The sequence below is a fragment of the Nerophis ophidion genome, linkage group LG17, assembly GCF_033978795.1.
Source record: "Nerophis ophidion isolate RoL-2023_Sa linkage group LG17, RoL_Noph_v1.0, whole genome shotgun sequence".
In the NCBI taxonomy this organism is placed as follows: Eukaryota; Metazoa; Chordata; class Actinopteri; order Syngnathiformes; family Syngnathidae; genus Nerophis; species Nerophis ophidion.
Window position 1 is genome coordinate 9954567 of NC_084627.1, and position 15915 is coordinate 9970481.

The 15915-nt window shown below is 44.1% G+C and overlaps 1 protein-coding gene across 1 annotated transcript in view; it reads right to left on the bottom strand.

Annotated features, from left to right (window-relative positions):
• Positions 1-42: 42 nt before the first annotated feature.
• Positions 43-15915, bottom strand: part of septin5b (septin 5b) — a 25771-nt gene continuing 9898 nt past the window's right edge. The window contains exons 5-10 of the mRNA XM_061876179.1: positions 11845-11962; positions 11683-11778; positions 11530-11626; positions 11329-11464; positions 11179-11266; positions 43-5504 (exon numbers count right to left, since the gene is read on the bottom strand). Coding sequence (XP_061732163.1) covers positions 5442-5504; positions 11179-11266; positions 11329-11464; positions 11530-11626; positions 11683-11778; positions 11845-11962 — 598 coding nt within the window. The 3' untranslated portion in view covers positions 43-5441. The remainder of the gene's footprint in view (positions 5505-11178; positions 11267-11328; positions 11465-11529; positions 11627-11682; positions 11779-11844; positions 11963-15915) is intronic.

Consider the following 15915-nt stretch of genomic DNA (forward strand, 5'->3'; position numbering starts at 1 on the left):
TAGATTAGATTAGATAGTACTTTATTTATTCCGTCAGGAAAATTACAATTTTCAGCACAATCCCATTCAAGATCAGACAAACATTACAGGGAGACAGAACAGGATCGCTGACGGGATGGGAGGCAGGGCGGAAGTGACCAAATTAAGACCAGCAACCAAAAGCGACTCTCTCCGCTTTATTGATTTCATATGACGTACAAGCGTTTTACAACATGGTGTCAGAATTCGCGATGCATACACATTCTGCTGACGATTAAATTGAGATTTTCTTGAACGCTAGAGCAAAGTTTAAGAAGAAACCGACAGGACGGGTCAAGTGTAAAAGTGCAAAGATGAACATGGATTCCTTGTTTTCCCATAAATCCACCGGACTCGCAGGGCGGAAGTTAGCAAATAAAGTGAATTATATTTATATAGCGCTTTTCTCTAGTGACTCAAAGCGCTTTACATAGTGACACCCAATATCTAAGTTACATTTAAACCAGTGTGGGTGGCACTGGGAGCAGGTGGGTAAAGTGTCTTGCCCAAGGACACAACGGCAGTGACTAGGATGGCGGAAGCGGGAATCGAACCTGCAACCCTCAAGTTGCTGGCACGGCCACTCTACCAACCGAGCTATGCCGCCCCACAAATAAATAACGAAATAAAGACGAATAATTACAAGCCACCGTTTCCGCTTGATTGATTTCATATAAAGTACAAGCGCACACAACAGTGTACTCGTAGTGTGATTGTTTACTAGTTGTCTACTCAACAAAATGTCCATTGTTGGTCTCAACAAGACAATTTGCTGATGTCTGATTGTGCACAAAGCAACGCATGCTCGGAGGAGTTTGCTGTGGACGAGTAGTTTGGGAATATAAAGGTAGAAAAAGTCATCAATACAAGCAAAAGTGAAAGTGACAAGAGTTCAGCTAAGCTAAGCTAAGAGGGTTTTACTCATAGACATCTTCTAAGGGAGCTTTACTTCCTACTGGCGCCGGCGAGACGCGGGGCCGCCATCTTGGAGTGGTGATCCGCTCCACTCAGGGCAGTTAATTTGTGAGGAGCAATCAACTGTCAGCGCATTTAATTCATCTTACCTCACTGAATACCGATCTTTTCCACCCGCTTTTCTTGTCATATGTGTAGCTATGATAAAGGACACATGTTTTATTATTCATAGTTTGCTTAACAGTAATAGAATATTCTGCAACCATGTTGACAGAGCAAAACCGGAAATAAGATTTTGCTTTCTCTTTGCCACATCCTCAACTTGGGGTTTATCAGGTGTTGGCACGTCGCCCGGGGGTATTTAATAATACAACTTGAACATTTGACAACCAAATAATAAAACAAGGTGACTCGGTAAAGACTTGGAGAAGGGATTCGACCGTGTCCCTCGGGAAGTCCTGTGGGGAGTGCTCAGAGAGTATGGGGTATCGGATTGTCTTATTGTGGCGGTCCGCTCCCTGTATGATCAGTGCCAGACCTTGGTCCGCATTGCCGGCAGTAAGTCGAACACATTTCCAGTGAGGGTTGGACTCCGCCAAGGCTGTCCTTTGTCACCGATTCTGTTCATAACTTTTATGGACAGAATTTCTAGGCGCAGTCAAGGCGTTGAGGGGTTCCGGTTTGGTGGCCACGGGATTAGGTCTCTGCTTTTTGCAGATGATGTGGTCCTGATGGCTTCATCTGACCGGGATCTTCAGCTCTCGCTGGATCGGTTCGCAGCCGAGTGTGAAGCGACCGGAATGAGAATCAGCACCTCCAAGTCCGAGTCCATGGTTCTCGCCCGGAAAAGGGTGGAGTGCCATCTCCGGGTTAGGGAGGAGACCCTGCCCCAAGTGGAGGACTTCAAGTACCTAGGAGTCTTGTTCATGAGTGAGGGAAGAGTGGATCGTGAGATCGACAGGCGGATCGGTGCGGCGTCTTCAGTAATGCGGACGTTGTACCGATCCGTTGTGGTGAAGAAGGAGCTGAGCCGGAAGGCAAAGCTCTCAATTTACCGGTCGATCTACGTTCCCATCCTCACCTATGGTCATGAGCTTTGGGTCATGACCGAAAGGATAAGATCACGGGTACAAGCGGCCCAAATGAGTTTCCTCCGCCGTGTGGCGGGTCTCTCCCTTAGAGATAGGGTGAGAAGCTCTGTCATCCGGGAGGAACTCAAAGTAAAGCCGCTGCTCCTCCACATGGAGAGGAGCCAGATGAGGTGGTTCGGGCATCTGGTCAGGATGCCACCCGAACGCCTCCCTAGGGAGGTGTTTAGGGCACGTCCAACCGGTAGGAGGCCACGGGGAAGACCCAGGACACGTTGGGAAGACTATGTCTCCCGGCTGGCCTGGGAACGCCTCGGAATCCCCCGGGAAGAGCTAGACGAAGTGACTGGGGAGAGGGAAGTCTGGGTTTCCCTGCTTAGGCTGCTGCCCCCGCGACCCAACCTCGGATAAGCGGAAGATGATGGATGGATTAATGGACTCGGTAAAGAATCTGGGTATTATCTTTGACCCAACTCTCTCCTTTGAGTCACACATTAAAAGCGTTACTAAAACGGCCTTCTTTCATCTCCGTAATATCACTAAAATTCGCTCCATTCTGTCCACTAAAGACGCTGAGATCATTATCCATGCGTTTGTTACGTCTCGCCTCGACTACTGTAACGTATTATTTTCGGGTCTCCCCATGTCTAGCATTAAAAGATTACAGTTGGTACAAAATGCGGCTGCTAGACTTTTGACAAGAACAAGAAAGTTTGATCACATTACGCCTGTACTGTATATACCTTTATATACATATATACATACATATATACCTATACTGGCTCACCTGCACTGGCTTCCTGTGCACTTAAGATGTGACTTTAAGGTTTTACTACTTACGTATAAAATACTACACGGTCTAGCTCCATCCTATCTTGCCGATTGTATTGTACCATATGTCCCGGCAATAAATCTGCGTTCAAAAGACTCCGGCTTATTAGTGATTCCCAGAGCCCAAAAAAAGTCTGCGGGCTATAGAGCGTTTTCCGTTCGGGCTCCAGTACTCTGGAATGCCCTCCCGGTAACAGTTCGAGATGCTACCTCAGTAGAAGCATTTAAGTCTCACCTTAAAACTCATCTGTATACTCTAGCCTTTAAATATACCTCCTTTTTAGACCAGTTGATCTGCCGCTTCTTTTCTTTTTCTCCTATGTCCCCCCCCTCCCTTGTGGAGGAGGTCCGGTCCGATGACCATGGATGAAGTACTGGCTGTCCTGAGTCGAGACCCAGGATGGACCGCTCGCCTGTGTATCGGTTGGGGACATCTCTACGCTGCTGATCCGCCTCCGCTTGGGACGGTTTCCTGTGGACGGGACTCTCGCTGCTGTCTTGGATCCGCTTTGAACTGAACTCTCGCGGCTGTGTTGGAGCCACTATGGATTGAACTTTCACAGTATCATGTTAGACCCGCTCGACATCCATTGCTTTCGGTCCCCTAGAGGGGGGGGGGTTGCCCACATCTGAAGTCCTCTCCAAGGTTTCTCATAGTCAGCATTGTCACTGGCGTCCCACTGGATGTGAATTCTCCCTGCCCACTGGGTGTGAGTTTTCCTTGCCCTTTTGTGGGTTCTTCCGAGGATGTCGTAGTCGTAATGATTTGTGCAGTCCTTTGAGACATTTGTGATTTGGTGCTATATAAATAAACATTGATTGATTGATTATATGCTATAAGTGACCAGACGTCCGAGAGCAAAACTGGGAATATAATCCCAGAGAAGGGGGGAAAAAACGGTCAGTTATTTCTAAATTGAAGAACCAATATTATCAGGTTATATATACATGCATATATCCTACATAAACAATGTATGTGTTATGATCCGATGCCCAGATCATACCATATTATAGCTTTGTTCATTTTTATATCACATTCTGTTGTTTGACTTCCTTATTTCCGGTTTTGCTCTGTCAACATAGTTGCATATTGTTTCCCCCTTCTACTCTCGGTTTACGCACACCTGTTACTGGTGATTACTGCCTTATTTAAGCCTGCCCCTTTTGTTCATTCGGGCTCGGATCCAAAATGTGCCTTCATGCAACAAGTGACGACTGCTTTTCATGTTGATACTCCCTAGCTTTCCCGCTACGCCTTTGTTTTTTCCTAGCTCTCATGCTAATTGTTTTGTTTTCCCTTTTTGTGCCCTTGTGCCAAGTGTAGGGTGTCTGTTTGTTTCCCTAGCTCCCATGCTAGCTCCTTTTGTTTGCCTTTTCTGCTTAGCACCAGTGTTTCTGTTCCTAGCCTGTTTTTTAGTTTTAAATAAATCTTTATTTTCTTACCATTCGCTGTGTTCTTGCCCGACGCATCCACGGAAGAACAAATCCGGCATCGCTATGCCCAGCAAGTCTCACAGTAAATGAACAAAGCTATAATATGGTATGATCCGGACATCGGACCATAACAGTATGAATACATTAGATATCTATATATCTCAGGGACCTATAGACTGTATCTCTTTTTATTCTGTCTTGACACTTTGTATTGATATGTTCTATTACATTCTTCCCTTAAATAATCATGATTACAGTGATTGTTTTATATGTATTTTTTATGTATGCCGCTTTGGATAAAAGCGTCTGCCAAATACTTAAACATAAACTGAAAGTTTTTTATAGCAGCTAAAACCACATATCTGTTTCACTGGATTCAGAATAAAAGCAAATTCTGTCTTACCCAACAATGTTAGTATTTGAATATTGTTACTTGAAGACTTATATACTGTTAAGAAAGTATTGTCTTATACTTTGCCTGAAATGAGAATGCATCATAATCATTGGCGGCTGGTGAATTTTGTTTTAGGTGGGGCTGGAAGTTGGTAAAGTTGGTCATCCTCCCCCAGAATATTTCTTTGTGATTTTCACATACAAATGAAGCATTCTGACAACATAATGAAGACAAAATAGGACATTTCATAGTTTTGCAGAGAACTATCTACAATATGCACTGAAGGCATGATGACACCATAAGTTTGCAGACTGTGGTCCTAACTTTTACCCCTGTTGGCTTTTATAATCTTTATCTCTGTCATTTATTTCAACTTTATGTTATTCAAGTATGACATTTTTAAATGTAATTAATTTCATCGACGAGCATTTCTATTATGGTCATACTCTTGTTTGCTGGCGGCTAGCATTTAAGTACTATTGAAAATCTTTGTTCCTCAACTTTGTGCTAATATTCTTTTCACAAAATACAACCAATAGTACATTACTTGTGAAAAGTAATCCCCCGATTCCTATTGTCCTGCTCTTTTGAGCAGGAAAAGTCTGAACACCATCGTTATTTTCTACCTGTCAACTGTCAGTTTAGGCTCCTCATCACCACTTCAAGATGGCCGCCCAATTTCTCGCTTCACAGCAGCCAATGCTGCGACTACTTATACCATGTCTGTGGTTTTACTGGGTGGTGTTGCTGAAGGTCAGAGGTCAGAGGTCCTGCTCGTGCATCTGCTGCTGCATCTTCTGAAGCATCTGCTGCATCCTCCTCAGCTGGAAATAGCGAGCACACCTGTTAGCGCAGGGGTGTCCAAAGTGCGGCCCGGGGGCCATTTTTTAACGGCTCTAAGCACATTCTAAAAATACCATTAAAAAAAACAAAAAACATAAAAAGTGGTATAAAAGAGTAAACAGGTGAAATGTGACAAGAAAAATGTTGCAATGTTTACTCTAATAACACAAAGCTGCCATGCAGGCTGTTATTTTATTTAAAAAAATAATAATTAATCAAAATCAATGTCACATTAAATATTCCACTTTGAGATATTTTGGGGTGGAAAATGTTGCATATTTTGTGTTTGCCATATAAAAAACATTTTTTTTTTTTTCTAAAGAAGGGCCTAATAAGAACAAACCAAAAACATAAACAACAATAAAAGTTATAATTGACAAAAGGATCTGAAGTTGATCTCAAGACGATTGTGTTTAAAGGCCTACTGAAACCCACTACTTTTGTGGGGCGGCATAGCTCGGTTGGTAGAGTGGCCGTTCCAGCAACTTGAGGGTTGCAGGTTCGATTCCCCCTTCCGCCATCCTAGTCAATGCCGTTGTGTCCTTGGGCAAGACACTTTACCCACCTGCTCCCAGTGCCACCCACACTGCTTTAAATGTAACTTAGATATTGGGTTTCACTATGTAAAGCGCTTTGAGTCACTAGAGAAAAGCGCTATATAAATATAATTCACTTCACTTCACTACTAGGGAAGGCGTGGCGCAGTGGTAGAGTGGCCGTGCGCAACCCGAGTGTTCCTGGTTCAATCCCCACCTAGTACCAACCTCGTCCAGAGCAAGACACTTCACCCTTGCTCCTGATGGGTGCTGGTTAGCGCCTTGCATGGCAGCTCCCTCCATCAGTGTGTGAATGTGTGTGTGAATGGGTAAATGTGGAAGTAGTGTCAAAGCGCTTTGAGTACTTTGAAGGTAGAAAAGCGCTATACAAGTACAACCCATTTATTTATTTATTTAAGAGCCACCACGCAGTCTGATAGTTTATATATCAATGATGAAATATTAACATTGCAACACATGCTAAATTACAAATTTAAATTTCCTGCAGAGTAACTTGTTGAAAACGCGTGCTTGTGACGTTATTGGTCGGAGGGGACATATTAGCGCAGCACCACTTTCGGCTAAAAGTCGTCTCTTTTCATCACGCAATTCCACAGTATTCTGGACATCTGTGTTGCTGAATCTTTTGCAATTTGTTCAATTAATAATGGAGACATCAAAGAAGAAAGCTGTTGGTGGGAAGCTTTTAGCCTTTAGCCACACAAACACACGGTGATTCCTTGTTTTAAATTCCCGGAGGTGAAGCTTTACTATGGATCAGAGCGGTCAAGCGAACATGGATCCCGACCACATGTAGGGATGCACCGATTAATCGGTAACCGAATATATTCGGCCGAATATGGCAAAAAAAGCCACATTCGGCCTTCGGTGGAGTGAGTTAAAAACAGGGCCGAATAGTGGCGTGTGACGCAATTTTTTGACGCGGTGCCGCAATCAACCAACGTGCGGTGACGTTGGGATATGTTGTGTACCTGTATAAGTGTATGAGGTTACAAGCACACACTTAATTGAGATTTAGTGGGGCCTCTGTTTACATTATTAGCCTGTTGTGTAGGCTACCTGTATAAGTGTATGAGGTTACAAGCACACACTTATTGAGATTTACTTGAGCCTTCTGTTTACATTATTAGCATATCTACTGTGGCTAAGCAGACTTTTGCCAAAAGGACAATAATTCATATGTTGTGGGTTTATCCACTTTAATGCACTTTATTATTTTTTTTGGAATCCATGTTTTGTTTGAAGGCCTAATACAGGGGTGCCCATTACGTCGATCGCGAGCTGTCAGTCGATCTCCAGCCAGGCTTTTAAAAAAAATAGACCTAAATATTAGTGATCATCAATCTTCACCAAGACGTCACTTAAATGACATTCACGGTACCGGAGGGTCTTGTGAGATGACGCTGGCTGCTGCAAGATCATTATTATGAAAATATGACCGAGAGGAAGGCGAGAAACACTTTTTATTTCAACAGACTCTCGCGCCGTCCCTTCCGTTAAAACTCTAAAGGCCGACTGCACATTTCCTATCTTCACAATAAAAGCCCTGCTTCATGCTGCCTGCGCTAACTAAATACAGAGTCTCGGAAAACTGGCGTGCACAAGCGATCCCTCAGAAAGCTGGCGTGCACATCACTTGTGCACGCCAGCTTTCTGAGACTCTTATTTTGTTAGCGCAGGCAGCATGAAGCAGGGCTTTTATTGTGAAGATAGGAAATGTGCAGTCGGCCTTTAGAGTTTTGACGGAAGGGACGGCGCGAAAGTCTGTTGAAATAAAAAGTGTTTCTCGCCTTCCTCTCTGTCATTTTTTCATAATAATGAACTGGCAGCAGCCAGCGTCATCTCACAAGACCCTCGGGTGCCGTGAATGTCAATCAAGCAAGCTACGGAATTTGCCGCCAATGTTTTTCTTGTAAAGTGTATGGAAGCTGGATGAATTAGATGCCAAATCCAACCACTTTCATGTGGAATTGGACAGAAAGGAGGACTTTTTTTCTCCTCCATTTGAAAATGTGGGCGTTATCATCATTACTGTCTGATTCCAATCAATGCAAGTCATCAGAATCAGGTAATACACCAACTTATATTCTTGTCTTTGTGAAAGAAAGACATCTATATGTGTTACGCATGCTTGTATTATCATTAAACACATTTAACTTGTTTACAAAAATGTCTCTTTCATAAATAAATAAATATAAATGATATATATAAATGAGGTAGATCCCCTCGAGTTGGTCAATTGAAAAGTAGCTCGCCTGCAGAAAAAGTGTGGGCACCCCTGGCCTAATATAAATGAAAAACTTTGTGCTTTTTTTTTTTTTAAAGCAAAGGCTACTGGAATATTAAAAAAATGTAAATATTCAATAAAAAATTACTTTATTTGAAAAACATGTCTAAATATTTATTCTAGGCTATTTATGCAATATAAAAAAAATTGTGAAAAACTGCATTCATTATTCGGTCTTCGGCCAAGCGTTTAAGTTTTATTCGGCTTCGGCCACAAATTTTCATTTCGGTGCATCCCTAACCACGTGTCAACCGGCAGGTTTCGGTGAGAAAATTGTGGTAAAAAGTCGCCTCTTACCGGAAATCAGCGGAGCTTGCTTGTCCATGCAGCTGCCGTGACTTCCCCTCAGAGACTGGCGTCAACACACCCCTCTGACTATCAGGTACTATTTAACTCACTAAAACACTAGCAACACAATAGAAAGATAAGGGATTTCCCGGAGTTATCCTAGTAAATGTGTCTAAAAACATCTGAATTGCTCCCAATGCAATCGCCTTTTTTTTAACTTTATTTTTGTATTTTTTATTTTTTTCTAGTCCTTTACTATCAATATCCTCATCCACAAATCTTTCATCCTCGCTCAAATTAATGGGGAAATCGTCGCTTTCTCGGTCCGAATCGCTGTAGCTGCTGGTGGCCATGATTGTAAACAATGTTCAGATGTGAGGAGCTCCACAACCCGTGACGTCACGCGCACATCGTCTGCTACTTCCGGTACAGGCAAGGCTTTTTTATTAGCGACCAAAAGTTGCGAACTTTATCATGGATGTTCTCTACTAAATCCTTTCAGCAAAAATATGGCAATATCGTGAAATGATCAAGTATGACACATAGAATGGACCTGCTATCCCCGTTTAAATAAGAACATCTCATTTCAGTAGGCCTTTAAAGTAAACAGTAAAAAAAAAAAAAGTTATTTATTTTTAATGAGTAGGACCCTTTTGAATCCCCAACAATTTTAGTGTGATTTTTTGTGTGTGTCATTGCTAAAAAATAATAACAAATTGAAATCAATGGTGTTATGGGTTGACATGTTTAAGGCTCCAATTATTCTATACTCTCAAATATTCCACTTTAAAATTCTATTGGGGGAAACTATTGCATATTTTGTGTTTTTTTTTCCATCAAAAAACAGGGTTTCCTTTGACAAAAAGAGCATTCAACTTAATTCTTTAAAAACGTTACATTGGCTGATAGACCTAATGTTGATCTAGAACAGGGGTCGGGAACCTTTTTGGATGAGAGAGCCAAAAAGCCAAATATTTTAAAATGTATTTCCGTAAGAGCCATATAATATTTTTTTTACCACTGAACACAACTAAATGCGTGCATTTTTAAGTAAGACCAACATTTCTAGAGTATAATAGGTCTCTTATTATTTGTAATAACATTGTTATTCTGAAGCTAACTGTGGAGGGGGCGTGGCCTGTGGGCCTGCAGTGAACTAGGGTGTGCCAGGACCGGCCTCTAAATCAGCGACAGGTGTGTAGATGGCCCACCTGGGCCTTGTAATCTAATCACCTGTCGCTCTGTTATAAGCTCCCTCCATCAGTGTGTGAATGTGTGTGTGAACGGGTAAATGTGGAAGTAGTTTCAAAGCGTTTTGAGTACCTTGAAGGTATTGATTGATTGATTGATTGATTGATACTTTTATTAGTAGATTGCACAGTACAGTACATATTCCATACAATTGACCACTAAATGGTAACACCCCAATAAGTTTTTCAACTTGTGTAAGTCGGGGTCCATGTTAATCAATTCATGGTAAGCGCTATACAAGTACAACCCATTTATTTATTTATATATTCATAAGCAGCAGCCAGGAGGAGAGACGGGGTTGGGGCTGGAGCCAGAGCGCGAGCGAGAACGAAAGAGAATAATACAATTGCTGGAAAGCAACTGAGGGACTTATTGAAAAATAAAACAATATTGTAACCATGAAACAGGCTCTCATGTCGGTGCTTGGGGGTCCGAAGAACCCCCCAGGAGGGCAAGCACCATAGTAACCAATAATAAATAAATAACTTCTCACCATTAACGCAACTTCTTGAACAGGTGCGGTAGAAACGGATGGATGGATTAAAAATGCATGAGAATGTTTTATATTTAGGGACGGCGTGGCGCAGTGGGAGAGTGGCCGTGCGCAACCCGAGGGTCCCTGGTTCAAATCCCACCTAGAACCAACCTCATCACGTCCGTTGTGTCCTGAGCAAGACACTTCACCCTTGCTCCTGATGGGTGCTGGTTGGCGCCTTGCATGGCAGCTCCCTCCATCAGTGTGTGAATGGGTAAATGTGGAAGTAGTGTCAAAGCGCTTTGAGTACCTTGAAGGTAGAAAAGCGCTATACAAGTACAACCCATTTATCATTTATTTATTTATTTATATTCTGAACATTATTTTTAACACTGTGATTACAAGTGGAATTATTCATTATTTATCGTGTTAAGCAATGTCAGCTCTTTTTATCTGAGAGCCAGATGCAGTCATCAAAAGAGCCACATCTGGCTCTAGAGCCATAGGTTCCCTACCCCTGATCTAGAGATTTAAACCTTGAATAATAATAATACAAAATAATGACACATTTTAAATATTTTGTTGACCAAAATCCTTTGGGGTCCCTGGCATCAAGCCTGAGTGGAGGCCTAAATGTATATTTCTACACAAATATAGTATTGGTTTTTGCAATAAAAACATCAAAATGGCCTCGCTTGCTTTGATTTTTCAGTGTGCGGCCCTCAGTGGAAAAAGTTTGGACACCCCCGTGTTGGCGTCCCCGCCCATCCAACACAAAACCACCCCCCGTCGCTCACCTGCTCGTCCTTCTCCTGGATGGCTTTGTCCGTCTCCGGGTCCGACGACGGGAGGGGGCTCTCCGCCCGCCGCTCCGCCGCCATCTTGCTGCAACGTGACGGGGGTGGAGCGTCAGCACGCAGAGCGGACACTTCTCCCCGCCTGCTCACCTGCTCATGTTGCTGATGCGGCGTTCTCTGAAGGTCTCGTAGTGGAGGTCCGAGGTCAGGTCCTTCAGGTCGTGCATGTGGGTCTGGATCAGCATGCTCCTCAGCTGGACGAAGTCGCAGTGACGCGGGTTCTCCACTGCACAACACGCACGCCATGTCAATACGGGGGCGGTCCCGGGCAGGGTGTGGGCGGGGCCTCACCCTCCACGAAGCCCCAGGGGTACGTCCTTCCTCGTAGCCGCTGACCCTTGACCTCCACCATGGTGTTGCTGCCGATCACGGCGAAGGGCATGCTGTCCTACACGCACACACGGGGTCAAAGGTGAAAGGTGACGTCGAAGGCCCGGGGCTCACCTTCAGGTCTTTCTGCCTGGAGTCGTCGCCGTCGTCCGAGTCGCCGTGGAGGAACTGGTAGACTCTGACGTGGTGTGCGTCCATCTCCTCCCTCAGCTGCGCGCGGGACGAAAGGTCAGATGAGCGTGCTCATGCCAGCGCGGCGGCGGCGGCGGCACTCACCTTGCCCTTGAGCGCTTTGGTCTCGCTCGGCGTGAGGACGTCGGCCTTGGCGATCAGGGGGACCACGCTGACCTTCTCCTGCAGCGCCCTCATGAACGCCACGTCCACCGGGCGCAGGCTGCGGCACCCGAGGAAGAAGAAGTGCATGATTGTCATTGAATTAGAAAAGAGATGTTCTTATTTAAACGGGGATAGCAGGTCCATTCTATGTGTCATACTTGATCATTTCGCCATATTGCCATATTTTTGCTGAAAGGATTTAGTAGAGAACATCCACGATAAAGTTCGCAACTTTTGGTCGCTAATAAAAAAGCCTTGCCTGTACCGGAAGTAGCAGACGATGTGCGCGTGACGTCACGGGTTGTGGAGCTCCTCACATCTGAACATTGTTTACAATCATGGCCACCAGCAGAGAGAGCGATTCGGACCGAGAAAGCGACGATTTCCCCATTAAAATGAGCGAGGGTGAAAGATTCGTGGATGAGGAAAGTGAGAGTGAAGGACTAGAAAAAGAAAAAAAAAAAGGCGAGGGCAGTGGGTCAGATGTTATTAGACATATTTACTAGGATAATTCTATAAAATCCCTTATCTGCTTATTGTGTTAGTAGATAAATGCGGCATGGCGTAGTGGGTAGAGCGGCCGTGCCAGAAACCTGAGGGTTGCGGGTTCACTTCCCACCTATGGACATCAAAGTCGCTGCCGTTGTGTCCTTGGGCAGGACACGTCACCCTTTGCCCCCGGTGCCGCTCACACCGGTGAATGAATGATTGGTGGTGGTCGGAGGGGCCGTAGGCGCTAACTGGCAGCCACGCTTCCGTCAGTCTACCCCAGGGCAGCTGTGGCTACAGATGTAGCTTACCACCACCAGGTGTGAATGAATGTTGGATTCCCACTTCTCTGTGAGCGCTTTGAGTATCTAATAATAGAAAAGCGCGATATAAATCTAATCCATTATTATTATTATTATTACCTCAGTAGAAGCATTTAAGTCTCACCTTAAAACTCATCTGTATACTCTAGCCCAGAGGTCGGGAACCTTTTTGGCTGAGAGAGCCATGAAAGCCAAATATTTCACAAAGTATTTCCATAAGAGCCATAAAACATTTTTCAACACTGAAGACAATTAATTTGTGCATTTTTAAGTATGACCAACATTTGTAGAGTATAATAAGTCTCTTATTATATTGGAGTGGTATAACTCGGTTGGTACAGCGGCCGAGCCAGCAACTTATGGGTTGCAGGTTCGAATCCCGCTTCCGCCATCCTAGTCACTGCCGTTGTGTCCTTGGGCAAGACACTTTACCCACCTGCTCCCAGTGCCACCCACACTGCTTTAAATGTAACTTAGATATTGGGTTTCACTATGTAAAGTGCTTTGAGTCACTAGAGAAAAAGCGCTATATAAATATAATTCGCTTCACTTATTCTTTTTAACAACATTGTTATTATAAAACTTAACAAATAATACATATAATACTTCTTACCTTTAATGCGACATCTTGAACAGGTGCGGTAGAAAATGGATGGTTGGATTAAAATGCATGAGAATGTTTTATAATTTGAACGTTATTTTTGATACTGTGATTACCAGCGGAATTATTCATTACTTATCGTGTTAAGCAATGTCAGCTAAGATTTATCTGAGAGCCATAGGTTCCCTACCCCTGGTTTAAGCATTAGACACATTTTTACCTGCACTCTGCCTCCCGCTGTTTCCCAAATCTACAAAGCAATTAGCTACCGACTGCCACCTACTGATATGGAAGAGTATTACACGGTTACTTGGCATAGCTCGGTTGGTAGAGTGGCCGTGCTAGTAACCTGAGGGTTCCAGGTTCAATTCCCGCTTCCGCCATCCTAGTCACTGCCGTTGTGTCCTTGGGCAAGACACTTTACACACCTGCCCCCAGTGACACCCACACTGCTTTAAATGGAACTTAGATATTGGGTGTCACTTTGTAAAGCGCTTTGAGTCACTAGAGAAAAGCGCTATATAAATATAATTATCTGAGAGCCAGTCATCAAAAGAGCCACAGGTTCCCTACCCCTGCTCTAGCCTTTAAATAGACCTCCTTTTTAGACCAGTTGATCTGCCGCTTCTTTTCTTTTTTCTCCTATGTCCCCCCCCCTCCCTTGTGGTCCGGTCCGATGACCATGGATGAAGTACTGGCTGTCCAGAGTCGAGACCCAGGATGGACCGCTCGCCTGTGTATCGGTTGGGGACATCTCTACGCTGCTGATCCGCCTCCGCTTGAGATGGTTTCCTGTGGACGGGACTCTCGCTGCTGTCTTGGATCCGCTTGAACTGAACTCTCGCGGCTGTGTTGGAGCCACTATGGATTGAACTTTCACAGTATCATGTTGGACCCGCTTGACATCCATTACTTTCGGTCCCCTAGAGGGGGGGGGGTTGCCCACATCTGAGGTCCTCTCCAAGGTTTCTCATAGTCAGCATTGTCACTGGCGTCCCACTAGATGTGAATTCTCTCTGCCCACTGGGTGTGAGTTTTCCTTGCCCTTTTGTGGGTTCTTCCGAGGATGTTGTAGTCGTAATGATTTGTGCAGTCCTTTGAGACATTTGTGATTTGGGGCTATATAAATAAACATTGATTGATTGACATTGATTGATTGTGTTTTAGTGAGATTATATAATCCTACCTGAAAGTCGGAGGAGTGTGGCCACGGGTGTGGTGACCGCCAGTGTCTCAGTGGGAAGCCACGTTTCTCGACGAGGCAAGGCAGCCGGGCTGAGATTTAATTTTTTCCCCCCTCCTCCATGGTGTAAGCATCCGACGGTCGGGGGCGGCCGGTGGAAAAGGGGCAAGAGAGTCCGCAGCTGCAGGAAGAACAACGCAAACTCTCCGCTCATGTCTACGGTAAGAGCCGACTTATTGCCACCATTTTCTCACCGAAACCTTCCGGTTGACGTGTGGTAGGGAACCATGTTCGCTTGAGCACTCTGTTCCATAGTAAAGCTTCACCGTCAGCTTTCGGGAATGTAAACAAGGAAACACCGGCTGTGTTTGTGTTGCTAAAGGCGGCCGCAATACACCACTTCACACCTACATCTTTCTTCTTTGACGTCTCCATTATTAATTGAACAAATTGCAAAAGATTCAGCAACACAGATGTCCAGAATACTGTGGAATTATGCGATTAAAGCAGACGACTTATAGCCGGAATCGATGCTGGATCAAAATGTCCGCTACAATCAGTGACGTCACGCGTCATCATACCGCGACGTTTTCAACAGGATACTTCGCGGGAAATTTAAAATTGCAATTTAGTAAACTAAAGCGGCCGTATTGGCATGTGTTGCAATGTTAATATTTCATCATTGATATATAAACTATCAGACTGCGTGGTCGCTAGTAGTGACTTTCAGTAGGTCTTTAAAGAAATACATCGGAAACATGACAAGAGCGTTTCACTGCACCGCACCGAAGCACAATATATTTCATTAATATATGGACGGGCTGCAGATGGTGTATTTGACAGAGAAACAGCCGAAAGGAAGTGAAGTGAATTATATTTATATAGCGCTTTTCTGTAGTGACTCAAAGTGCTTTTACACAGTGAAACCCAATATCTAAGTGACATTTAAAGCAGTGTGGATGGCACTGGGAGCAGGTGGGTAAAGTGTCTTGCCCAAGGACACAACGGCAGTGACTAGGATGGCGAAAGCAGGAATCGAACCTGGAACCCTCAAGTTGCTGGCACGGCCACTCTACCAATACTTTATCGCCCTGAGCTATACCAAAGGAGACACCGGGGAAGTACCACATTATTATCATAATAATACTTTGGTTCATTCTCAAACCACCTGTGGTACGCCAAAAAGCACCTGATTAAAGTACAGTGTTTTACTTTCCTATATGCAAACAGTGTTACTGTTCAAACTGTGTGTCGTGTTACAGTGGCCAAAATATCTAATATACTTGTTAAATAAAACCTTTGCCTTTTTTTTAATGAATACTTAGGCCAACTATGCTACTGTATTTTAATGGTGTTACTTAGAGTTAAAGTTCAAATACCAATTATTGTCACACACACATTAGGTGTGGTGAAAT